The 26,730-nt window shown below is 37.4% G+C and overlaps 1 protein-coding gene and 1 long non-coding RNA gene across 5 annotated transcripts in view; one reads left to right on the plus strand and one right to left on the minus strand.

The window, feature by feature from the left end:
- Window positions 1–26,730, plus strand: part of Ctnna2 (catenin alpha 2) — a 992,415-nt gene that overhangs the window by 282,919 nt on the left and 682,766 nt on the right. For all 4 annotated transcript variants that reach the window (XM_048787429.1, XM_015499866.2, XM_048787430.1 and 1 more), the window contains exon 7: window positions 5,550–5,753. In XM_048787429.1, coding sequence (XP_048643386.1) covers window positions 5,550–5,753 — 204 coding nt within the window. The remainder of the gene's footprint in view (window positions 1–5,549; window positions 5,754–26,730) is intronic.
- LOC125611838 lies at window positions 16,722–24,343 on the minus strand. The gene is made up of 2 exons (XR_007342072.1): window positions 23,933–24,343; window positions 16,722–18,896 (listed from the first exon to the last, which is right to left on the minus strand). It is a non-coding gene; the product is annotated as an uncharacterized LOC125611838 (long non-coding RNA).

The raw sequence follows: 26,730 nt of genomic DNA on the forward strand, positions 1-26,730 counted from the left end.
AGGTACACGCATTCAGTTGATCATTCTCCTGAAGCAGTTTCCTTTTAAGGAGAGAGGCTTGAGGCACCTCTGTGGTATTAGACCTATTCAGTGAACCTCTTGTAGTATTCTTTAACATTCTGTGATATCTCTTGCCTCCCAGTCTGTCTGCTGTGCTCCCACCTGCTTCTAGCTTTTCTTGCCCACTGCTTTTCACTCCTTAGGTCTCTTCCTCTAGCAAGACTTCAGTAACTACCTCCCAGCTGTGCAAATTTGCCCTCAGTCATTGCCTGACACCATCGGTATAATTCCCAAGTTAGAATCGATTGCATTTGGGTTTGTTTTTGTCTTTAGTAGACAATTTCTTGAAAAGGGGGATTGTTCAGGATGTACCCTAGGATGCTTCAAGTGACAGGCACCCATTTGTTGAATGAAAAGCAAACTCTCAATTATCCAATGGAAGAGTGGGGTGACTCTAGTGATGTAAATGTGAACAATATGACAGATGGTACTTACACTGTTATTTTTGTGTTAGGAGAATTTCATAGTTTTTAAAAAGTAGAATGTATTTTTATAGTTATGATTTCTTAGACTCCTTTCAATGGAATGTGGGCATTCTGTACAGAGAAACACTGGGTTTGAAGCCAAAAGGCCTGGATTCTAATCCTTTTCTTTTTGTTTACTAGATGACTGACTATGGGAAAACATCTCCAGCATCATTTTTCTTTTCAGTGAGGTGGAGATAGTAATCCTAAGGACCCATTGACACCACATGTAATGCCTTCAACTGCTGGCTCTGTCTGACATCTCTCTCCTTTCCCCATTGTGTTGGAGCCTGTGTCAAGCTAGCTCGGTGCCCTGTGATTGCACCAAAATTTTAGATCATGCAACTCCTGTACAGAGAATGAGTGATAGTAGCAATTTAAAAGCAGTTCTCTTCTAACAATCGTGTGTGTAGTGAGTGCAGGCAAATGTATTATTCAGAGAAGTAGTTTTGAACTACATGGTCTCCTGAATTATTTTAGATTAAAATTTTTACAGAGTTCAACATCAGAGAAAATGGGAGATCAATTATGTGGGGCTATAGGACTGACTACAGCACCAACTTGGTGCAGAATAGGACCACCCAAGCCATCTCTGCTGGGTGTGAATTATTGTGACTAGATCTTTATGTTCCAATTGCCAATCCATAAACTACAAGAATGGAAACACTAATTTTTATTTATTTTTTAAATTTATTTATTTTTATTTTTATTTGTTTTAATTAGTAACACTAATTTTTAAATTAAACACTAATGCTAATTTAAAATAAGTAACAACAACAACAACAACCCATACAACACAAAATAATATGCAAGCCAAATAAGCAGAATAGAATAGGAAGGATTAGAAGAAATTAAACTAGATTTAGAAATTTTAAAAGAAATGTAGGCTCATAATTTAAAATTGAACTAAAATTATGATGTAAGATAAAACTAAAAGGTGAGAAAGATAGAAAAATTTAAATGAGTTTAAGAACGCATATACGAGGGTTGGGGATGTAGCTCAGTGGAGGAAGCTTGGCTCGCATGCATGAAGCCCTTTGTTCTATTCCCCAGCACCACATAAAGGAGAATGAAATAAAAAATGTCAACATTTAAAAAGTAAAGTCTTCGTGACTTGAGATAAGTCAGTGCAGTTGAAACACCATGAAATCAATCCCCTTGCAAGAACACTTTTGTCTTGAAGGAAGAGGCCGGGAGCCTTGGACTTGCCACTTGAAATATTCCCTCAGGTATAGGAAGGAGCTGTGGCGTTGTGCACATTCCCGCCAGTAGAAGGCAGCCGCATAGAAAATCGAGACCTGCTGAGCTCAACTGGAGAAGTGAGAAAGCAGGGGATGGGTGCTCAGAGATTGTTTGCTGATCTGAAAAGACACCGAAATGTATTAGGAAAGAGGTGTTTTTTTTTTTTTTCTTTACTCATTCCCAAACACTGCAGCATCACACGACACGTTCCCTCACTACAGTTTGGCTTTCGTTTTCTGGGTATTTCTTGATCAGGATTCAGTTCCAGTGATTTGCTTTTCCCTATTTTTAGCAACTGGAGACAGATTCTTTTACTTTAGCTGTTGAACTTCTGGCCTCATTTGTCCCCCTCGGCCCCCGTTTACTAAAGTCTGAAATCTTTCCAGTTCTCTAAACACACACACACACACACACACCCGTACCTAAGTTCCTCCACCCATGCATACAACCTGTATCCACCCACTCATAGACTCAGAGATATGCACAGAGACACACACCCCAGGTGTCCTCCCATACACATACATGTGCATGCATATACTTACACATGCACACATAGCCTCTTCTACTCAGGCATACCCCTACTCCGCCTCCATTTATAGACTCATAGACACACAAGGAGAATCTAACCCCATCCTGTACATGCATGCCTGTGCGCACACACACATACGCAGGCCCAGATAGGTGCATGGTCCTTTACCTTTCCACTTTCTCTCCTCTGGGTGGCTTCTGCCCACTAGCCTTCCACATCCATCATTACAGTGCTTCCCATCTGCACCACAGATATAGATTAGCATGTTGTAAATTTATTGTTTCTTTTCCAGGGAGATTGTTCAAAAAGCTTTTCCCTTGTCTTCTATAAATAATGAATAATTCCATTAGAAATGTGATGGATGCTGTAACTTTTATGCAGAGTTTGTCAAGCTCCATGTTTCACGCATTTGCTTTCATGACAGCCCCAAGCCATGGCAGGTAGGGAGCTTAGTGGCCTGACACGGCCAAATATCCCTTGCCACATTTCCCAAAGTGTGTTCCTAAGCTCTCAGAGATAATGCATGCATTTTAAAGAGTGAACTGACTCCTTTAATGCAGAACTCTCCAAAGCATTTCATATGATAATTTGCTCAGGACAATGCAGTATTTCCAAACACATTTGGCTAGGAAACCTTATTTTTTCACTGAAACATTATATCTCTAAGTTCAGTGTTCCATAGAAAATAATTTAGGAAATAGTACTCTGATGATAGTAGTACATTCTCCTCTGCGATGCAGAGAAACTGTTTAACAATTGACCTTATTGAAAAGTTCAAATTGACCTCAGCATATTTCAAATTGGCACTTCTTTATATTTTTAGTAAAAAAAAAAGTATAATGAAAATGTATCTTGAAAGCCAATATGTGATTCTAAAGTCTCTTGAAACCTTAAAGCTGAACCATTTTTTTTTGTTTTATATTAATATGGTTTTCTGTAATATAGGTCTTTGAAAATCAGTAATCTTTATAAAATAGGAAGTCTAATTATATTTTCATGATAATTAGAATGTCAGTTCTCAATGCATGATTAAGAAAATGTGGTGTGTGTGTATGTGTGAGTGTGGTGTGTCTGTGTGTATGCACGTGTGTGTGTGTGTGTGTGTGTGTGTGTGTGTGTTTCTTTATCAACAGAAAAGCAGGAGAAATAATTTAAATGAATCCCCCCTGGGAAGAGATGTTGCAGACCCAGTGCTCGTGCAGATGGAGGGTGTAGCAGGAACACCTGTGCCCCCTTCTTGGGTTTCCTTTGGAACTTTCACCTGTAATGATGGTCCCCAAATATCCACACACTGCACTAAGTGTTCCATGTGATTTCTTTATTTTTTATGTTCTTCTTAGTTACACATGACAGTAGAGTCTATTTCAATATTTTTATGTGAACATGGAATATACCTTATTTTCATTAAGATTCCAGTCTTATGGATATACTCAATGTTGAGAGTCACTGAGTCATATTCAGATATCAACACAGCAAAGTTATTTCAGATTCATACCACTGTCTTTCCTATTCCTGTCCTCCCTCCCTTTCCTTCATTCCCCTATGTCTAATCCACTGAACTTCTACTCCCCCCCCCCATCGCCCTGTTGTTGTGGGTTAGTATCCACATATCATAGAGAACATTTGAACTTTGTTGAGATTGGCTTATTTCACTTAGCATTGTAGAGTTTCGTTATCATAGTCTCCAGATCCATCCATTAAATGTCACAAAGTCATTCTTCTTCATGGCTGAGTAATAGTCCATTGTATATATAAACCACATTTTCTTTATCTGATGAGGGACACCTAGATTGGTTCCATAACTTAGCTCTTATGAATTGTACTGCTATAAAACATTGATGTGGCTGTGTTAATATATTATGCTGATTTTAAATCCTTTGGATATATACCAAAGAGTGGGATAACTGGGTCAAATGGTGGTCCTATTCTTAGTTTTTTAGGGAATCTCCTTACTGATTTCCAGAGTGGTTGCACCAATTCTCAGTCCCACCAGCAATATATAAGTGTGCCTTTTTCCTCACATCCTTGCCAACACTTATCATTGCTTGTGTTCTTGATAATTGCTATTATGATTGGAGAGAGGTGAAATTTCAGTGCATCATCATCTCTGCTCTGGTATGAGCCCCCATCTCTCCTGTAGCAGGTCATTTTACATCCATTAACATGTTTGCCTTGAGCAGAAATGGGTCCCCAAAGGAATCTAGCCTTCACTCACAGTGTCCAGCTCTACTCTTTAGCTGTAAATTCTCCAGGTTCTATGCCTACAGTTATGACTGCACTTTCCATCTTCTTTTTGATTCTCGTCTCTCTGTATACCCTTTGAAACTAATATAATCTGGGTGTTCTTTAGTCTGCTCTTCTTACTTGATGTACTTTACAAGTGAGACATTCCTTATCTTGTGTCCAGATACCCTAACGCTGCCTGAATCTTTCCAACCTTCTGTGAACACCTCTGCCTACAAGTTTCCAGGCTCCTCAGACTTGGCAGAGGCAAAACTGAGCTCACACTTTTGTGTGACTCTTTCCTTTTAGGAGCCATCACTATTATCCCCCTTATCTAGGCTCCTTCAGAAAAATGTGAGTCCCTCTATCTTGATACTGTCAGTTAATTGCAATAAATCTAATGCATGTGGACTTAGATACACATCATGAATCATTTTCTATAAGACTAATTTTCACACAAAAAAAATATTTTAGTTCCTAGTGAGGAATTAACCTGCATTGAATATGCCTGTTGGGTGCTATTTGTCTGAGTTTTCAAAGACATCCTTCCATAAGATTGTCTGCTTTTCGTGAGGAGGATGTAATGTATACAACAAGTCATGACTAATGCATACTGACATTACTGATTACATATCATGTTGGAGCTCTAAAATCTTTCCATAATCCCTCTCAACTGAAACGGGTTTTTTTTTTTTCCCTTGAAATTCCTGCACTTAAAAAAAAATGTGAAGCCAGTGTCACCGTCTCACATGAAAATGGCTCTATTCAGATAGCCTTTGCCAAGAACATATTCTTCAAACAAGATGTGTCTTCAACCAGAAGAGTACATTTGGTGCAAAAACATCGCACAAAAGTTAACACTTTGTCAAGGCCATTTGAGAATTTGCCTCAGTAACCAGTTTTCTCCTCCACAGGGGTTGTCTTATCCTGGGCTTCAGATATTAATGGTTTAGAAAACAGTAAAAAAAAAAAAAAAAAAAAAAAGGCAGCCATCCCCCTTCGCTGTTCATTTCTTTGTTGTCATCTTTCAGAATAAGATCATCCTGGACCCCATGACGTTCAGCGAGGCCAGGTTCCGGCCGTCCCTGGAGGAGAGGCTGGAGAGCATTATCAGCGGCGCAGCGCTGATGGCTGACTCCTCCTGCACCCGGGACGACAGGCGCGAGCGCATCGTGGCCGAGTGCAACGCAGTGAGGCAGGCGCTCCAGGACCTGCTCAGCGAGTACATGAATAATGTAAGTCCCGGGCTCTCTTGGTCCTTGTGTCTCCGTGGATTCCCTTCTGCGATCTCTTGGCTGTTAGGAAAAGCATGTGTCGCACCACCCAAAGAGGACAGGTGTTCCTGGAAGAGTGTCAGGTGACTCCAACCAGAGATCCTCTTTGGGGATAGATAGCCTGTGTCCTGATTTCGTTTCAGATTGCATGTTTAATATTGAAAAGCTTGGTGTGGAGACTGGTATTTTGGGAAAACTCAGTTTTTGTTTTTTTTTTTTACATGAGTGATGACTTCTTGGTCATGTTAGTGGCTGCAGTTTGCTTTTTGGTTGCATTCCAGTTGGTAAAGGTAAAATGGTTGATGGAGACAATGGAGATGGAGAGTTCTCTTTCACTACTAAGCACACTGTGAAAGCGAAGGATACCTGTAGATGCGAATCACAGATCCTAAATGGGTTTTTAAATGATTATATGGGATTGGTTAAGGTGGAGAAATTCTAACTGCTGTAAAATCTAGAGAAGTTTTATTGCTTCATTATACAAGGAGGAATTCTCATAAGAGTGAGTTTTTAAGTTTTAAAATCAGTATGAGTAGCATCAGTTGTATGGGGGAACAGGCAATAACCATCCTCTTCTCTAGTTATAAAATGCGACAGTTTTGTGGACCTTAAACTTCAAGATGGAGATAAAATTCATATATATATATTTTTTTTGCTTTGAAAGTCACTATATTATGGTTGTGTTGATTTGCTACGTTTATCTAATTCAGGTAATTCCCAGTACTTTCAATAGTAAATGATCCAGGGCTGGGGTTGTGGCTCAGTGGTAAAGTACTTGCCTCGCATGTGTGAGGCACTGGGTTCAATTCTCAGCACCGCATATAAATAAATGAATAAAATAAAGATCCCTCAACAACTAAAAAAAATATTTAAAAAAATAGTAAATGATCCAGAGCCATGTCCTGGACTCTTTGGATTGTGAGAATTCAGTATAAATTGAAAAAAAAATGTAAATCATGTCATATCTGGATGTTATATGTTGAATGAATGTCCTCTGTAGTGGTCAGGTAGGTAAGACATTGAAAATCTGCTCACAGCTTTTGAAATCCTGGCTGGTATTGTTAGAATACCCCGAGGCAGTGCTGAAACAAAGCAGCCCTTCAGCACCTTTAATAGTCCCAAGTAAACATGTACAGCTCACGGGTCATACAAGGAGTGAGCATTGGCAGTGACAGTGCTGCTCCTGCCAGACTCTCCAGAGGACTTTATTCAGAAAGCAAAAGGATATTTAATGAGAACACCCTACAAAGTAAAAATCAAAATCTGTTTTCTTCAGATTCTTTGATTTTGGAAGACTTGCCCATTTTCAGCACACAAAGAATAAAGTGTGGATGCATCCTGTGGTACCCAGCTGCTCATGAGGACTTCTCTCTAGGACCCTGGATGGCCAGCACTTTCTATGATTTTGGTCCATGGGTGTGATGTAGGGTTCTGTCAGAAATGTTGATTGCCAATGTCTCCAGCCCTGAGCAAGTCTTTTGAATAGCAGATTTGTCAAAAAAAAAGAGTGTTTTTAAAATCTGTGATTCTGTTTCTTATTGTTTTCAGCAGAAAAGCAAAGGGCTGATTACTTGTCTGTGGAATTTGGTTTTGTGTTACGGCATGCTGGTATTTCTATCAGTGAATGATTATTGACCAAGAAGGAAACAGAGAAAACTACAGAGATGGTGATGGTTAAAATCTCAGTATAAATAATTCAGGGAAAAAGTTTGTTCCTGTGAATGGAAATCACTGACTGTGATTAAAGAAGAGTCGATCAAGATGTGACATGTAATTTTCAGTTCGGTGTCCAGAATACTACTGTCAAGTGCAAGTTTTTTTCTTTCAGTGTGAACTCATACAGATCAGTAGAGCTGATAGATTTTTGTCTTTTATTGACTCCAGGCTCTCATTTTTTGTTCAGAAACTTGTGATACAGGAATCTTTTGTCCTTTTATTAAAATTTGGTTTCCATTTTTACATGATTGCAGAGAATACATAGAATACATGAAGTGCCTGTATTTTAAAACATATAAATTTTATTCATATTGAACTATCAGAATCAAAGCCTGAAACAAACAAACAAACAAAAAACACCTATTTGACTTTTATATTAACCACATAAAATTTAGTTGGTCACAAGACTATTTTGGTGATTTCAAGATAGAAATGGATACAGCTAGACTGCCCTGTCCAGTGCACTTATTCTACCACATAAAATCAATTTATATTTATTTTATTGAAGCATGTATTAATTTTTAAAAATGTACACACATGTATGCCTTGACTGAAAAGTCTCTTGCAATTAACAGCGGCCGGTAAATTACTCAAACATTCCTGGGTATTATATTTCTTTTTCAATTTTGTAAGCTTTGAGGAATGAAGATATTATCAAATTATTACCCCACAGATTTTCATCCTGATGTGCTAGGCAATATTATTAAGATAAAGAAATCATTAAACCAAAAATATTTTGAAATTGGCATAATTGACATTTCTGGCTTCTAAAATTCTCTTTCTCTGTCTATGATGAAAATTTAATTTGTAGTACTCCTTTGTAGCCAAAGCTGCTTTAAAACCCTGTACACGCCCAGTGGCAGGGACTGGAGAGGGAGACTGCAAATAGCTGTGTATGCTGAGAAAGAGAAAGCAATCTTCCTGGGGCCTGGGCTATGTGGTCTGGCCCATGGTGCCTCTGAGCTTAGTAGGATTTCAGCTCCTTGTTAGATATTTCCACAAATGTATATTCAAATGAATGAATACTTGTGTTTATGAATTGAGGAGGTAACAAAAACTGTATACTTAAAAGAAACAGCACTATGAGACAAAAGCCTGGGGAAATAGACACATATGGCAAAAATTGTTGTAGAAATAATTTTAGGAAAGCCCTGAGTGGCTTTAAGTTCTGTCATTTTCAGATGTAACCCAAAGTGAAAAAGTTCTTAGAAATAGTCTGCATTTAAATAGACCATCACTATTGTACACATGTGGAGATGGATGGGTATAGACTCTTTTCAAAAGGACAAGTGGCCTATAAATGTAAATTTGGATTAGCGCCATCAGTGTGGTTGTTGGAGTATTATGCTGAGTAGTATAAATAGTTCCTAATTATAATGATCACATAAACTTTCCTCTGGAGCTTATAATTTTTACACAGATTTGTTTCATTTAAAAAAAAAAAAGATCTTAGAAGCAACCCCATGATAGGTTGCAAGTGAGCATGGTATTTTATTGATAAGAATTTTGTGATAGATTGAAATTTAGAATATTTTATTCATTCAACAAATGTGCATTAGCTCCTTTGTGGCAGACATTGTTCCCAGTCTTCTGAGGATACAGACATGAGCAAAGCAAAGTTGTTGGCTTTCATGAAGCTTATACTCTTCAAGGAGGAGACAGATGATAAATGTGTAAGTAATCTGAGTAAGCATTATTTCAGTTGGTGTCAAGTGTAAAAGGGAAATAGAGATCCTGGGAGGTAGGAAGCTTGTGGGGCTGCTGTAAGGAGGGACTGACTGGGAAAATGAGAAGATGACACATCAAAGGTGAGGGGACAGAGAGCACTTGAGGTGGCAGGAGCTAGGGGGAAGGACTAGGGCCTTTTTCTGAGGACCCAGGGGAGCCAGAATGGCTGTGTGAGTGAGGAGGGGTCAGTAGGAGATAAAGTTTGAGTCAATGAGGTGTCAGTCTGTGCAGGGCTGCATGCACTATTATATGGAACTTGGATTTCATTCTAATGGAATGGGAGACCTTTGGAGAGCATTGGCAGAAAATGCCATGATTCAGGTGTGAAGATCAGGCTGCAAAAGTGCCAGGGTGGAAAGCAAGAGATCAGGCGGTAAAAGTGGAAATCAGGAAGGCAGGTGAGGAGTCCCTAGGCCTTGGAATACTTCATGAGACAATGGTCTCCTGTGCCAAGCGGTAGCATGGAAATGGAATGTCTGAATTCTGACGATATTTGTAATAAATATGTGCTTATAAAGTAACCAGTGGGAAGAATGTGTGAGTATATGGATATAAAGTAGACACTGGGCATGGTGAATGACAGTTGCAGAGCGGTCAGCTGTAGATAATATGATATCTTCACTTGGTTTTAGTAGCACAGAAAATTCAGATTTACTCAGATATAGTAACAATTTATTAATAGCTTACTTGGCAATGGCTGCATACTCTTATGCAGATTATATTTGAAAGGGTATTTAAGTAGAAAAATTTTGTTCCAAAGTTCTATTACCAAAAGTGTCTAAGTACAGTTCACATTCTTATAAATATAACAGACTGGGCAATATAATGCTTATTCCAAATACTAAACTATAATGCAGAACTATAAGATGAACAATTAATACTTATTCTAGGTACTAAAACTGTAAGTGCAGGACACTAAGAAGCACTAAGCCATTACTTTTTTATGCACAGTTCACTGTTTAGCCTTGATGAGAATGTGATGAACAGATGTGCCTGGACCTTGTTGTGTGTGTGTGGGTGCTATACAACCTGGTTCAATTTTAGATGTTTGGGTTCTCTGTGTAGCTCTAAATGTTTTTAAATAATTAATGGAGAACTATAGTTTTTTTCAAAAATCAGACAATTAGAGTACAACTGTTTGTACAGTGATGGCAGAGATCCTGTTGACATAAGGTAACAACTTGCTGATCCCTACTAGATTAAAATATAGCAAGTTACTTTTTTACTCCTATTTTTTTTAAATTACATATTTTATAAAAATGTTTGGATCCAAATTTTTTAAACTTCTTGAAGCATCTAATGTATCCCCTAACTTGTAAACCACTAATGTACAGGTAGTAAAAGCACACAAAGACACATGTATGTGTGGACATATACACACATTATAAGTGCCTGAGGCATTATTATCATAGCCTTAGCTTTGCAGAGCAACTTAAAGTCCAGGTGGCTCCTGATGGCGCCCAAGGACTGGTGAGCTCTATAAAGTCATCTGTAGCCCAGTTTCCAGGTTCCCAGCACAGCTGTGCTCTGACACATTGATCCTCAATGTGGTGTGAGTCATAGGTGAAGTGCTACTCAGGGCCCCTGAGCCTCAGAAACCCATGGCTTTTACACTGTGTTTTATTTTTTATAGTAAACAAAAAATATATGTTCACTGTAATGGAATAAAAAGTAAAGAAAGGAGAAAACATGATTTATAATCTCAGCCCATGTAAAAAAGCACCGCTAAAAATTTGGTATAGGTCTTCCAATGTTTTTGAATGTTTACAAGTGCTTTATTACACACACATGCATACACATACAGAATGTCATGCCTTGGTTTTTTTTTTACAAAAAAATGGACTCATTGTAAATGGTGTTTTATAATCTATTTTCTTTACTCAACATATTGTGAATATGTTACCATATCAATAAACATTCTCTAACCGTATATTTATTGTCTGCATAGCATTTTATTGTATGAGTATGTAATATATGTAATAATTGATTTAAAAGCAATGCATTTTAAGTGTACTTATGGAAAAGATGTTGATAAACGTTAAGTGAGGAAGACTTTTCACACTGTCAGCATAGTGTCCTGATTTATACCCAAAGCATGACAAAGAAACAAAATAGGAAAGGACTGAGTACAGGGCTTTATAGTTTATATAATTTAGGGAGCTCCTGGACAGTTTTATGAACTTTTGCACATAGAGAAAACTTAAATGCCCATGAAATTCTATTCAAAATTATCTGTGTGTATTTTTCTGTATTTTATCGATTTTCTGTTTAAATTTAATTTTTATTTATTAGAGTTTCTGAATCAACTATATTCTGTAGCACTACTCACATGGCCCAGAACAACTAGTGGGCATGTTCAATACCTGAGTTTGATTGTGGCGTCCCAGAGAAGGATCGAAACCTGAAGGAGGGGTCATCAGAGGGATGAGTTTGGCATAAGAATTGTCACCCTGCCATATTTCTCCAGGATCAGAAGTCAGGAAAAAGATTCAGTTATTTAGTTGTTATTACTTAAGAATAAGGCTAATTGTTGGCGCAACAAAAATTTTGTTACCAGTATAATCTAGGCCTTCTCTTTTCTCTCCTTCCCATTATTATGCAGAATAGGGTATGAAATCCACAAAAGTCAGTTTGGCCAGTTATGTTAATGTGGGGAGAGGGTAGGCAGGGGAGTCAAACTCCTAATGTTGAGGGTTTTATGGTTTCTCCCATATGTGGAAGCTATGGAGGAAAAAGGAAAAGAAGGGAGGGTGAAGGTTGGAATCCATGAAAAATGGGAGGGAGATAGTAAATTAATTATAAGTTTTTTTTTTTTTTTATTGGAAGGTTTGACTTAAAACAGAATAGAGGAGCTGGGAGTGCAGCTTAGCGGTAGAGTGCTTGCCTAGCATGAGCTGAAGCCTGGGTTCCATCCTGAGTGCCACAGGAGGTGGGGTGATAAAAACAGAAAAGACAGTGACGTTTAAAATGCTTATGAGCCATATGTGACCTGACGTTCCCATTCCTCCAGAAGGAGCCCTCCATTCTAATGAGAAATTACGAGTTGCCTTAAAGGGATTGATATCTTTATTCAGTGGAAAGATTCTTAATATCTCATACCTGGTACCTACAGGGAGAAGATTTTTATCCTTGCCTTTTCCGTATTCATATCTTTTCTCCTCCCCTTTTTGGTTATCTGTCTTCAGGTACATTTAATGCCTTCGCCTCTATTAGTTTTAAACTCTAAACTCATCTGTGCAATTATGTTTTCCATAGGAAACTTTTATGTCCATAAATAAACAGTCCTTTACACATTTTTACTTAATATTTTGTGATCAGACATTTCAAAATAGGAACAGGTTACCAACCCTTTGTTCAAAGAGTAAAGCCGTCCTTCATATCTGCTCTTCCAAAGAAATACGGTTAATATGGGAGTCTTTGGACTTTTGCTCTTGAGTGTTTTGGACTTTTGCTCTTGAGTCATGGCACTTAGAATCCATCTTCCTGCATTTCCAGGTAGCTTTCAGGGTGTCTCCCAGAGGTGCCCTGGAATTAGAATAGGAAATACAGACTTTTAAATTTTTTCTTACCATCCTTCTTCATATCTTATTGTTTTCCTTTTCTAATGATATTGAACTGGATTTATTGTAATGGGATCTCAGCCCTAGGGCATGTAAGGTGGCACTGACTAGACACAGGTGGTGGGAGAACATCCACCATGCTGTCAGGACAAATTCCCTGGGGAGAATAATGAGGGTGAGAGTGGAAGAGTGATTTGCCAGGTTCTGGAGTTCCACAAAGCACATGCCCACTGACTCTGAGAGGCTCCAGGAGGACAGCCAGACTGGCCAGTGCTTGGTTGGCCTTAAGGTGATCTGTGCGTAGCATCCAGTGTGGCTATGGAGCACTCAGAACCATACAAAGCAAATCCAGGTTCCAAAAATAAAAACAGAACCCGCCCCCAAAAAACTTCTGATTTTTGCCCTCCAACTCTGATTCTAGGACATGTAATCACATCTTAGAGCTATAGAATAGTATCCTGTCACATCTGAACAATAAAGGTCTGAACTTCAGTGGCTCCCTGTTAACTTCTTTACAATGGAAAAAAGAGTTTTGAGCAGGCAGTATTTGGATCTTCTTCCTCTACCCCTGCACTCAGCATTCTCTCTCTCTTTTCTTCCCTCACTCCCTCTCTTTCTCCCTTCTACCAACTGTGCCTGGTAAAATTCTTGAACATTCCTTTGTAGGCATGGATAAACTTACAGGAATGTAATAGAATTGCTAAGTGACAAAAAATGATAAAGTAGCATACTAGAGGTCGGCCTGTGGATTTCTTATGGTCTAGATTTACGCTTTAAGTGGGGCATATGTACAAAGAAAATACACTAGTCTGGAGACCCAGCTGGATGACCAGTCAGATTAGACCTTGGTAGAAAGTCTGAATTCCCAGATGGTTTCAGCAATTGAGCATGATCTAAGAAAGTAAAGCTTTCCTTCAGAGAGTAAAATGGGAGTATGTGCTGTTCTGGGGAAAAGTGCTTCCTCCTCCAGGATTTTCTAACCAGAAGCCAACAATCATTCCTTATCAGGACCAGAAAGTGCATCTCAGCATGCATTTACCTCTATCCATGGCTGGACACTGGGTTTTCAGATACTTTGTAGAAGCAAATACCAATCCCCAAGATGAAGTCACAAAGAACAGAAGACGGCATTCCAGAATCACCTAAGGCAAAATTGGGCAAGCTAACAATAAGAATTGGTATAAATAACAACTATAGGTTAGCCTTAGAAGGTTTACAATTATTAAGGACAGATTATAAAATAACTTTAAAGAAATTGAAGAGTGTGTTGGAAATGATGTAAGAGCAAGAGACTCAGAATTGATGCTTCATACTTGGAGGACAGGATTGGGAGGTGTGGTGGTGGAGGGAGATGGTATTATTTGAAAGGGGTAGGAGGAAGCCTGAACTAATGAGGAAGACTTGGTAGTTGAGGGTTGCATTAGTTATCTTTTTGTCACTGTGACCAAAATGCCTTTCAGGAACAACTTAGAGGAGGATAAGTTTATTTTGCCTCATGGTTTCAGAGGTTCTGTCCATGGTTGGCCAATTCCATTGCTCCTGGCCCATGATAAGGCAGAACTTCATGGCAGAAGAGTGTGGAGGAAGAAAGCAGCTTAGGACATAGCATCCAGGATGTAGAGACAGGAGCCAGGATGACAAGATACAATCACCAAGAGCACTCCCTCAGGGATCCACCTCCTCTATCCATGTCCCACCTTCCCACAGTTATCACTCAATGAAGTTAAGATGGAGCCATTAGGCTATAGTTCTTATAATCTAATCATTTCACCTCTGATTATTAATGCAGGAGCTTTTGGGGACATCTCATATCCAAATCATAACATGTGTCCAGCCTTTTGCTGTTCAGAATGATGCGGTTCACACACTCTTGCTCTAGTGTTGGTGGTCATCTCTTAGCAAGAAGATGAAAATAAAATCCTTTCCCAGCTGAAAAATTAAATTCTAAGAATTCTAACCAGTTTCTTTCTTTATCAGATAAACCCTTCATGACATCCTTGAAATCTTTTATTGAATTACTCGAGGTCAATCAATATGAGGAGGAAGAAAAAGTACCAACATGAGGTAGTAAGGGGGATGTCTTTAACTTAGAGAACAGGGCTTGTTGACAGCATCATCAGATTTGTCTGTTGTAGTTAAGGCAGCCTGGACAGCACAATCCATCAATTGATCTTGGAAGAAACTTTCCAGTTTCTTAAGGAAGACCTCACAAAACTGTCACAAAACTGATAATGAGAATGCTTTCTTCAAACAAATGAGTCTGGAGAAAAACCTTTCATTTGAGTTTTCAAATTATATAGAACACCACAAACTCTGGATTTCTTTCTCCATAATGGATTGTTTCAAAGATAAGCTTCAAAGAGCCTCCTTGGTTGGGTCTAATGATGCCTTGTACCCATCCTGAGAAATATTTCTCTTGATTCTTTTAGGATATTATTACATTCTAAGAATCACACATTTCACTGGTGGTGATATCGCTGTACGTCTCAGACACACCAAAGTTCTTCCATATCTTGGCTTTGCACCCAAGACCACTCTGATTGCAATATTTTTCTCAAACTTTGCATAGATGACTTGTCAAAGTTTTAACTCAGCTGTGTTCACTTGATTGCATTGGTACATTTGATTTTGCAATTGCACCTGCTGCTCTCCAAAATTATATCATTTCTTTGAGTTGTTATTATCTGTTCCCCTACTGAAGTTTAACACTCATGAGCAGGAATAGTATATTGTTCACAATCCTATAGTAGCTAGTGTATCTAGCATGGCACATAGGATGCTGTAAATAAATATTTTATAAATGAATGAATAAATTACCTTTCATTTCCCTCTAATAATAATAATAGTGATAATAAGGAAGAGAAGGAGGAATGGGAGGAGAACAAAAGAAGAAGGTGAAGGGGAAGAAGGGAGAAGAAAGGAGCAGTAGAAGCTGTAGCGGCAGCAGAAGCACAACCAATATATTTTGAGGCCACTGAGTTCCATGTCTTAGAATAAAAAATAAATAAATAAATAAAGTAAATAAATTAGCTCAGGTCAACTCTACTTGGTTTCCTCAGACCTCATTTTGCAGTGCCTAGACCTTTTTTCTGCAGTGAAAGCTTTATTCAAATCCCTAGCAGAAGCCCATATCAAATGTTTTCTAGAAAGACCTGAAATGATGCCAGTAACTAGCAAAGAGAAAATGATACAGAGCATGTCATTTTCTTGCTGTTCAGTTCAGAGAGCACTACCAAGCCACTCCCTTTTATTTCTGTCATTCCTGGTTGATCTGTTTTGGCAATCCCTCAGGATATACCTGAGGGGCAGGAGGTGGATCATTTTTGAGTTCCTATAACTTTCTACAGGTGGGATGAGAACTTCAGAAATAACTTAGTCCATCACTTTCTGAAAGACACAAAAGCGTTTCTCTCTGCACCTAAAGAGAGAAACACTCTAAACCCAGTGTGGATGCCACATACCTGTAATCCCAGTCCAGGAGGATTCCCAAGTTCAAAGCTAGCCTCAGCAACTTAGTGAGTCCCTAAACAACTTAGCAAGACCCTGTCTCAAAACAAAACATAAAAGAGGTTGTGGATGTGGCGCAGCTGGTTAAGTGTCCCTGGGTTCAATCACTGGTACAACCAAAACAACAACAACAAAGATAAGTCAGTGATCAAATCAAGCTTAATACCACACAGGTATCAAATGGTTTTTCTTTTAGTGAGTATAAATACTGTTGTAAGAAGTGATCAGGTAAAATATCTCTTGGGAATTCTTTCTTGAGCTGTGCATTACTCAGCCTGAACATGTAAGATATCAGAGAAGACTCTTAAGCTAGATGGTTAATCTCTTCTTTGAATTTATTAGACACAGACAAGCAGATCATCCTGTGAGCTGCTAATTGAAGGGTAACTTTTTTTCTTTTTTTAATTCAAACTGTCTATCCTCACCACCTTCAAACACTCTTCTTCCTACATATCTACTCCCCCATCTGTAAAAAGACAATTTATCATCCTTGGAAGGACTGTGCTCTCAATAAGTGCCAGAAACTAAAATATCCAGTCTCACTTATTATTCAGAAATCCTCTTTCTTTAATAACTTAATTGCTGACTTCAGTTTTACTAACTGCCAGTTTGGCTGCAGCTGGAAAATTTACATGAACCCAGAGCTATGCTTTGGCCAGTTTACATCTTGAATTGAGCTTTTGCTCTAGATCCTTTCAGTGCCTCTTGTAGGGCACAATTTCCAAGAAGAAGCACTTTGTTTGACTGCTCTAGGAACTCCTAAATCAGTATGTGGAACCCACATATGAAAATCTTGAAAGACGTACATATCAGGGCTTTGATCCAGTTCTAAAACAACTGAACCTACAGGGATGCAGCTTGGGAAGCTAGATTTGAGTGAGTTTCCCAAGGGATTCTTCTGCTTCCAGTTTTGGATCCACCTTGGATTAGGCTAGCATAAAGAACTAACACGATTCAACATCATCAGACTTAGGAATAGGTATCATCATTTCCTTTCCTGTTCCCTCAAAATTATCCCTCTCCACTCCCTGCTAAGGAACCACTGGAGACCTTTGTAGGCCAACATTTCCTTCCCTCACTCCCCACCGGCCCACCACTAAAGTGACCCAAGGGACAATATTAGCATATTCAGTGAATTTCACCTTGATATATTACAAAAGAGAAAATAATGGCCTTTGTAATTGTTCTGCACACTTGCATGTTAGAAGAAATTAGTTAAGAGGCCTTTAGTCTAGTAGCTAATTTTATACTTTCAAATTCTTTGGGAAAGCTGTTTTTCTCCATGAGACTTAAAAGGTAAAAGGATTCTCTGAAATTCATCTTATTTATCACTGACATTGCCTGATTTTATGTGCCTTACCCCTTCTGTTTGTATTCTTTCCATCTTCTAGTTTATCTGTCTCCAATAGTAAAACTCATTAAATTACATTTTTTCCTTAATTTTCTTTCAGTTTTTCTAGGATTCTTGAAGGATTATAAGCCATTTTCATAAAGACCCTGCATTTTGATTTGAGAACCATTAGACAAAAATTAGCAACCGGCTCACTTGAGGGGACTGTGGAGATAAGTTGTTAAGGAACTGCCCAAGGTCACAGGGCTGCACATAAATAAAATCCCAAGGAACTCAGGTATTCTGGTCTCTCTATTGCCACTCTTGGATTTTTTTTTATTGGTTCTTGTTGTTCGTATTAATGGATCTAGACATAACATTGGATTTTTTTGCATTCTCCTTTCTCCATTTAAAGCCCTGCACTTTGTATTGCCCATCTTTTCTCTAGTAATGTTTAGTTCTCTCAGAGTTAGAATCCAGAAAAATCTTTCCACAAGCATCTATAGAATCCAGAAGAACTCTGTAAGAACTCCAAGTAAAAAGACATCCATCAGATTCAGGATATCATCAGAATTCATTACAGAGGAGCAAAGAAGAGCTTTTGTTGAGAGGAGTAGGGTATAAATGGGATTAGATGATTCTGTTCTTTTTTTTTTTTCTTTTTTCAAGAGTACAGACTCTCATAACTTCAGTCTCTAGGTAAAGACTGTCAGCTTTGTAGGAGACAAGGGAAGACACCATAACCATAATAGCCAGCATTCTGATGTCACAATTTCTAGTTCCCCAGGTACTCAGTTTCGTGGCTGTGTGCTCAACAAACCATGTCTGTCCAAAGACTTGGCTTTTACCATTTACTTAAAAAAACAAAACAAAACAAAAAACAAACAACAAAACCTCTAGTTGCCTGCAGCTTCAAGTAAGAGAGATCTGGTAGTTTGCTTTAAAAAATAAACAAACAAACAAAGGAATAAAATATGCATGTTTTCTTTATTTAATGGACAGATAGAGGTCCAGTTGCTTTTTCAATAGTTTCAACAGATCATCCTTTAAAAACAATTTCATCTTTCTCTTCCTTTTCTTTAGAAAAAGCTTCTGTCTCAAATCTCTGCATCTTTAATGGTTTTGCATGTAAATCACATTGTTCTGAGTTGTGCATTGCTAGCTGAGGATTCAGCTCTCTTGGCCCTGCTAAATGAGCTATCACACATCCCTCTGATATTTGGTTGTTTCTTCTTCTTCTTTTTGTTCTTAAAGACTGATGCCCTTAAAAGAAAATTGCTTTATTATTATTTTAAAGGGGTTTCAGAAAATAGCAGTAATAAATTTGTGTGTTAAATCGGTCTTCTGCCACACCCTGCTTTTGTTAAAAGCAAAATGATAGGTTCCGTGCATCTCTATGTCCACAGTTCATGTTGTTTTGTACCCTAACTTGAGCAAGTAGATGAACTAAGGTAAGATGATAAAAGCTTGTTTACAGAGTGAGTTGAGAGTTTTGGATAAAAGTAGAGAGGTAAGACACGACGCAGTGGAGTAAAGCTTAGATGTGGGAGTCCATTTGATCTTAGTGCTCTTGCATTTGGATGTTCATACCATTCTTAGTGAAAGCATTAAAATGTTTCCAACTTAGACCTTGAAGGAATTGGGGTTGTGAATACTTTGTAGTTAAGTAGGGTAACTATAGAAACAGAATTTATCACTTGATGATAAATAATTCTTAAGAAATTTTGTTTCTGAGTCCATGGCTGCCCTATTCTGCTTAGGAGGTGACAGATAACAGTTGCACAAATGATAACAAAATGTGACCTTTAGTACTATGTTCAGAAAGAATTGAATCTAGTGTTATTAGCGCAACCGTTTTATTAGAAATAAACAATTTAAAGTATCTTTCCCAACATATTTGGAGCTACAGTATCCTTGTAGATGGACCATTCCTTTACATTTCCTTGTTATCTAAAAGTTACTTTGAATCAAATAAGATGATCTTTTCATCCTGTGTTATTATTTTATATGTGACTCTGACTCAGTTTTATATTCTTAAAACTCAATCAGGCATGTGAACTGATTATTTGATTTATAAACAGTTATATTTATTTTTATAATTATGATTAGTTGATTTATAAACAGACACATTGATATACTTATTATCAATGCAGTGTGGATTATATGAAATTTTCATATGGCTGCTGAAAACAGTGGTAAGAAACAAGACAGAATAGTTAACGGTGGGGGCAATCATTAGGGAAGTTCTTGTGGTGTATTCCTAATATGCTGTGATTATTAGCATTACACCTTATTAATTTTTCCCTGCAAAATTAATATATCCACCAAATTATTCTCACTGAACCAAAGATTATTTACTAGCCAATCACATATAGTTTGGCATCTATCTATATGTGTAAGGGTTAATAAATTTGTGTGCTTGTTTTATTAGCTTTTGACACTGTATTTTCTGGGGCCTTAGGTGCTTCACAGTTCCTGGGAGTGATAAGCAAGACAGGGATGTATGTGGTTTCTGGTTCCCTCTGCTCCAATATCTACTTCTCTCTGAGCAGTCCCAATACTAATTGAACTAAATATTTGGTCGTCATGTAAAATTTCATGGGGGAGGGGGAAGATTATTTGATAAGATATGTTTGAAAAATAAAGAGGTGCTTGATTCATGCCCCCAGACTTTTATCTGAAATAGACAGATAATTGACAGAAATTTAATTATGAGGTGTAACTTGTTTAGGTATTTGTGAATATATTCCTGGATCTGAAACAGAGAAGCCTGGCTCTTTGCCAGTAGGCAGGTCTATCCTGAAATGTCCAGATGACTCTAAGCCTCCTTCCCTCTTCTGGCTGTCCATTGACACTAGCTGTAGGAAATCTCCCCAAGCAAGCAAGGGTAGGTCTGCCCACCTCTCTGTCTCCAATCAGTGTCCTCAGCAGCCTCTGGCCACATCTGTCACTCCCTGGACACTCCTCTTTGATTCTGCTTTGCCCTCCTGGCCAGGCATTACACTCTGACTACGAAGTATGATACTAGACAGGGTGGCAGCTTCATTTTCATCATTTTCTTTAGAAATTTATTTAGAAATTATTGTTCTCTATAAAATAACATGCACATGATATTTGGCAACAGAAATAAGTTTTAATGATCTAAAACATCTCCAAACAACTCTTTATTATTGGGTAGCATTCTCATCCCTGATAGGCACAGATGAATTGGAGGCTTTATCTTACCTTCTAATGAAAAATTGATTTATACCAATTCAGTTTAGCAAAAGTAATGTTTATTTACTTGTTGGGTATATTGATCTGTTTATTTTCTTTAACTCACAAAAGATGATAATTAATAAACTTTAAAATAATATTTTTAAGTATTACAGAAATGACATATTCTATGTGGCTACTGTCTGGCAAAGGTAAGGTGATTTTCAGTTTTATAAATAAAATGTGTAATTGAGCATATTTTAGTTTGTTCAGTACAAGGTTAATATATATGAAAACATTATTAAAAATGTATTGAGGGGGTTGAGATGTAGCTTAGTGGTAGAGCACTTGTCTAGCATGTGTGAGGCCCTAGCACCACACCCCACCAAAAAGAAAGAAAGAAAATAATGTAATATATTGTGTGTTATGTATCATTTTATGATACAATAATATTGTATCATTTTATACTACAATAATATTGTATCATTTTATACTACAATAATATTGAATGTAGCACAATCAATGAGTGGCTTGTTTTGCAGACCTTTGAGTTCCTTCCAATTAAGTTCCTTCCAATTATAAATGAAAAGTAAGTAGCAAGATAGAAATAAGGTAGATGTGAATCAGATTTGCAAAGAGTAGGGATGAAATAACAAAGATAACACTTGGACTATTTGAAAGGTGTGAATGAATAAGAGAATAAAATCAAGAACAAAAAAATCCTATTTAAAAATTGACTAATTATCTGAATAGACATTTCTGGAGAGTAGAATAGTGGTTATCAGAGGCTGGGGAATATAGTGGGCAGTGAAGATGGAGAGAGTTTGGTCAGTGGGTGCAACAGTACCAGTTAGAAGGAAGAAGTTCTGTTGTTCTTTGATACAGTTAAGCTAATATAATTAATACTGCATTGAATATCTCAAAATAGTTTGAAGAAAGGATTTTGAATATACTTACCATAAGAAATAATAAAATTTAAGGTTTTTCTTCTTTTTATTCTTTAAAATATTTTTTTTTAGTTATACATGGCAGTAGAATGTATTCTGACATATCATACATACATGGAGTATAACTTACCATTCTTGTTGTTGTACATGATGTGGAGTTTTGCAGGTTGTATGTTCATATATGAACATAGGAAAATTATGTCCAATTCATTATACTGTCTTACCCATTCCCATCCCTCCTCCCTTTCTCCAAATAATAAATTTTAAAGTGATAGGTATGCTCATTACTCTGAGTTGATCTCTATCCAATGTATACAAGAATCAGAACTTCATATCACATCTCATAAATGTGTATAAATGCTATATGTCAATCAAAAATGAAATTAGAAAATATTTTAAAATGGAAATTATACTTTGGGCAATAGGAATGATATAAGGTAAAAGTTTTTGTGGAAATGTGAATGATACCCACTGAGCATGGTGGCACACTAGCTTTATTAAATTAAAGAACTAAACAGAAAAAATAAAAGTAAGTTTGCAAATTAAGGTTAAGTTTAGATTACAGAGACCTAGCATTCCAGATAAAGAAATGCAAACTTTGATTTGATATGCAGTTGTTTACTGAATTTTTTTTTTTTTGGCTTGAACATGGGCGTAGAATCAGGGAACCTGTGCAGTATGTCTGCCTAAAACAGGGAGTGGCTTCTCAGAGTGTCCACTGGAGACAAGAGACCACAGAGACAGTAGTAACTCTTGAGAAAAGCGCATACAGAAATTGAGGCGTGAGACAGTGGAAATGAAAAGAGAAAGATTAAGGAGAAGGAAGAGTAGTAACTTGATGACTGATGTTTTTCTTCTCCTAGAAGATAAAAGGAGAATGGAATAAAAAATATCCCACTTTTATATTCTTACGAGACACATTTATTACTTATTCATTGAGTTAATATATCTCTAAGTTGGGGATGATCAAATACATTGACAGCAATATTTTTCAAAACAAAAACCATTTAACAGTGTTTAAAATCTGCTCTATATTGGTTTTGATCATAGTTTGTTACTGTGTAAATATTTTTCTTCATCTGCTGCTTATCATATTCACATGGTAGAATGTTTTCATTTTTGATTCAATATTTACAGCTGCCAAAAATTCCTGGCACGAAGCATTGTGTAGTCCCGCTGAGCCTGTGTTTATGTCTTAGACATCCCAGGGTCCATTTAAAGGCTAGGTCCCTTCACTGATGACTTGCTCTGTAAGCAAACCAGCATTTGCTTCTCTGGTGGTCTTTATAAGCTCACTGTATGGGGCATAATAAATTCCACCAAGTAATTTTAGCCAGGTGTGTTTGTACATTATCTATAATCCCAGTGACTTGGGAGGTTCAGGCAGTAGGACTGAAAGTTTGAGAACAGCTTTATCAACTCAGTGAAACTTTCAGCAGCATAGCAAGACCCTCTCTCAAAATCAAAAATGAAAAGGACTGGTGATGTAGCCCCGTGGTATAGCACCCCTGGGTTCAATCCCCAGTATCAGGGGAAAAAATTACAAATGAAAGACATTGTGTGTGTGTGTGTGTGTGTGTGTGTGAGAGAGAGAGAGAGAGAGAGAGAGAGAGAGAGAGAGAGAGAGACTTAATAGAAGATTGAATTTGAAGGGGTTATTTAACTTTCTTCGGTATATTTTAATTGTTATCTCCTAAATTGAGTGCTAGCCAGAATTATGAGCATGAGATTCCAGAGATCATAGGAAACACCCCCAAAGAAGCTCAAGGATCTGCATGAAAGGTGATCTGTGGCCTGAAATCCTTATTCAGATAGTTCTATGTCCTGTGGCAGCTATCAGCCATGGTCTTAATTGCCATATTGATTAGTTAACAGTGCTAACATTATTTGGTATGCATTCTATGCAAAACACCATTCTAGACACTATGAGGAATATAAAGCTGAATACATTAGCCACTCTCTATATCTTCAAGGAAATTAGACCTGTAGTATCTAGAAATAAACTACCCTATTCGTTATCTGTAATTTCAAATAGCTACATTTTGATCATTGTGGTTATTCATGACATGATGGGGAAGAATGTATTTGTTGATGAAGATTAATCTGATTTAGATGAAATTCGATACATTATTATCGAAGAAGGGAATTATTACCTACCACAGAACAACTGACAAGTTTCCCCAATTTCCAATCAGCCTGAGTCTACTTGCATTAAACATAGATGGTAAAGGCGGTAATGGTGAATCATGTGGCAGCTTCAGATATGTGCAGAAGCCTTGGAATGAGTCAAACCCTGGCAGTCTGGTATGAAACCTCACTGGGCAGTGCCCTTCTGCCCTTGATACATTGCTAGGTGGTTAATCAGTGTTGATAATAATGTGGCAGTTGCTACCATATCCCTGAGTTATATATTACTTCTTGGGTAATATATAACTTGGGTTACATATTATATATTGGGTTATTTATTACTTCTTTCATAATGAAGCAGGGAAAATTATAGAACATAGTATTAAATATGACTTGAAGTTCTCAGATTTTTTTTTTAAATCTATAATCACTGAAACCCTATATGTGTTTATTCAATATAAGTCATGTAAGGGTAACCTCATTGCTTCTTTGTGAGGGAGATGTAACAGGTTTCATCAAAACCTTTACATAGTTTAATGCCTTTCTGGAGAGTTCTAGAGGCATTCTGGTGGATTGGTAACCAATTAAGTTATTCAATTCAAAATGGGCAATAAATTGATTCTGGAGGAAGATTTATGATCATAGTCTTTAGAAAGTAACAAGGATGATGCTCAAAACAGCAGGACTTGGGGAACTGGAGATGTTTTGATTAGGAATGGCAGTAAGAAGAGGACAGCTGTCTTCAATATTAAAGAATCCTTTGCAAAAGAAAAAAATAGACTTATTCTACATGATTACCAAAGTGTATGTAAGACCATAAAAATATATATCTAGGCTCCATAGGAGGCAAACAGGTTTGTGGAGCCAGAGCTCGCCAACAAATTCTACCAACAGAAACAACTTGAGGTGCCTCAGAATCTGGTGAGTTGTGGCACCAAATCTTTGTTGCACAAGGACTGTGACCATTTAGCAAGGGATGCTGTCCCAAGAAATTAGAGCATGGGATTGACTTTAAGCTTTCCTCTAACTCTGACATTGTCACCTCTGTAAATTTATAGAAATGCATCTGTAGAACTTTGATTGGCCCTGTCATCATCAAGAAAAACGATCTGTCCTCTGAATGTCAGTTGTCTAGTTTTTCTTTAGTTCACTTTATACATGAGGCTAGTTAAAAAATTAGAGGGAACTTTGGGCTCTGAGATGATTAGAATGGAATTTATACTCCTTTCCACATTCCTTATACTCTAGTTCTTGACAGAGTAATTTTGTAGTTTGCTTCCTATCTGGGTGTTAGGAAGGAAACTAGCTACAAATGATCAAAGAAGAGGGAGAAATTCTCCTTTATTAAAAGAGATACTATGGGTTCTAGCCCCTTCTTCACAGGAGAAGACTCTTGAGCTTGGCCTTTGCAACACAACCTTGCAACTTTGTTTTTGGAGAAGGTAAAGACTGATAGGCTTTGAAGCAACTGGTGAAGCACAGATTTCTATTTTGGATTTCTGCTGTGTACTTTGTAGACTTCCTGGAGGCCAGGACCATTTGGCTGTTAATTAATGCTAATGATCCTGGGCAAATTTCCTCCAATGGTTACATTGGCAGTTGCATATTTTCTGAGGTTGCCACCAGAAAATAAGTTCTATTCTACAGAGACATTCATTATATGTGAGGAGAAACTCTACTATGATTTTTAAAGTATTAGATTAATAATTTTTCTCAATTCAAGTATATTCCTATGAATGAAGAGCTAGGCAGTATGTGTGTGTGTGTGTGTGTGTGTGGGGATTGAACTCAGAGGCACTCAACCACTGAGCCACATCTCCAGCCCTACTTTGTATTTTATTTAGAGACCAGGGTCTTGCTGAGTTGCTTAGTCCATCACCATTGCTGAGGCTGGCTTTGAACTTGCTATCCTCCTGTCTCAGCCTCCTGAGCCTCTGGGATTACAGGCATGTGCTAATTAATGCACCCGGCGAGGCAAGTTTTTGAAGCATACTTGAGCTGTTAAGAACCCCACAGAGAGTTCATAACCCACTTGAATCAAAGTGTCGAATATGTTATGTCAAGAAATTTGTAATGTTTTGAACAACCCACAATAAAAAATTAAATAAAAAAAAAAAAAAAGAACCCCACAGAAATAAATACCACTAAACAGTATAAAGCAAATCTGAGCTTCTGCTTTCTGACAGAGCAAGTGAACTTGAAATTTGCCTCTTTATTCAACCTTCATGTGGTTTGATTCATTAACTGCAAAAATAATATGTGATTTTTTTAATCTGGTAATTTTGATTACCTAACTTTAAATTATGAATTGCAATAGATAATTTTAATATCCTGCACAATGCAACTCTACAGGGTATACATAGGTTTAGTAGTGGTTAGTAAACCTTGCATATGACTGACTCTTAAATAAGTTGCATTTTTTTATCATTCAAATTCATTTGACTTTTTATTAATTGCATTTATTTCTTAGGAATAAGGGATACTTTTTAAAATTTAATTATGAATAATAAGTTTTTAAATATTTTTCTTCTTTTATCTTACCAATCCCCAACCCCCACACCCAGTCCCTGGTAAATGACATTGTCACTCTGCATCTATGACTTTTTAGTTTCCAGAAACACATGTGATCATGCAGAAGGATGTATTTCTTTGCCATTTTTTAAATTTGTATTTCTTAGATATACATTATAGTAAAATCCATTTTGACATAGTGTACACACATGAAGTATAAATTATTCTAATTATGATCCCATGCTTGTAGTTTTAGAGGATGTGGAGTTACACTGGTCATGTAAGAATGTTTTTCTTAATTGATTTTTACTACTCAG

This window comes from Marmota marmota, unplaced genomic scaffold (assembly GCF_001458135.2).
Source record: "Marmota marmota marmota unplaced genomic scaffold, marMar, whole genome shotgun sequence".
In the NCBI taxonomy this organism is placed as follows: domain Eukaryota; kingdom Metazoa; phylum Chordata; class Mammalia; order Rodentia; family Sciuridae; genus Marmota; species Marmota marmota.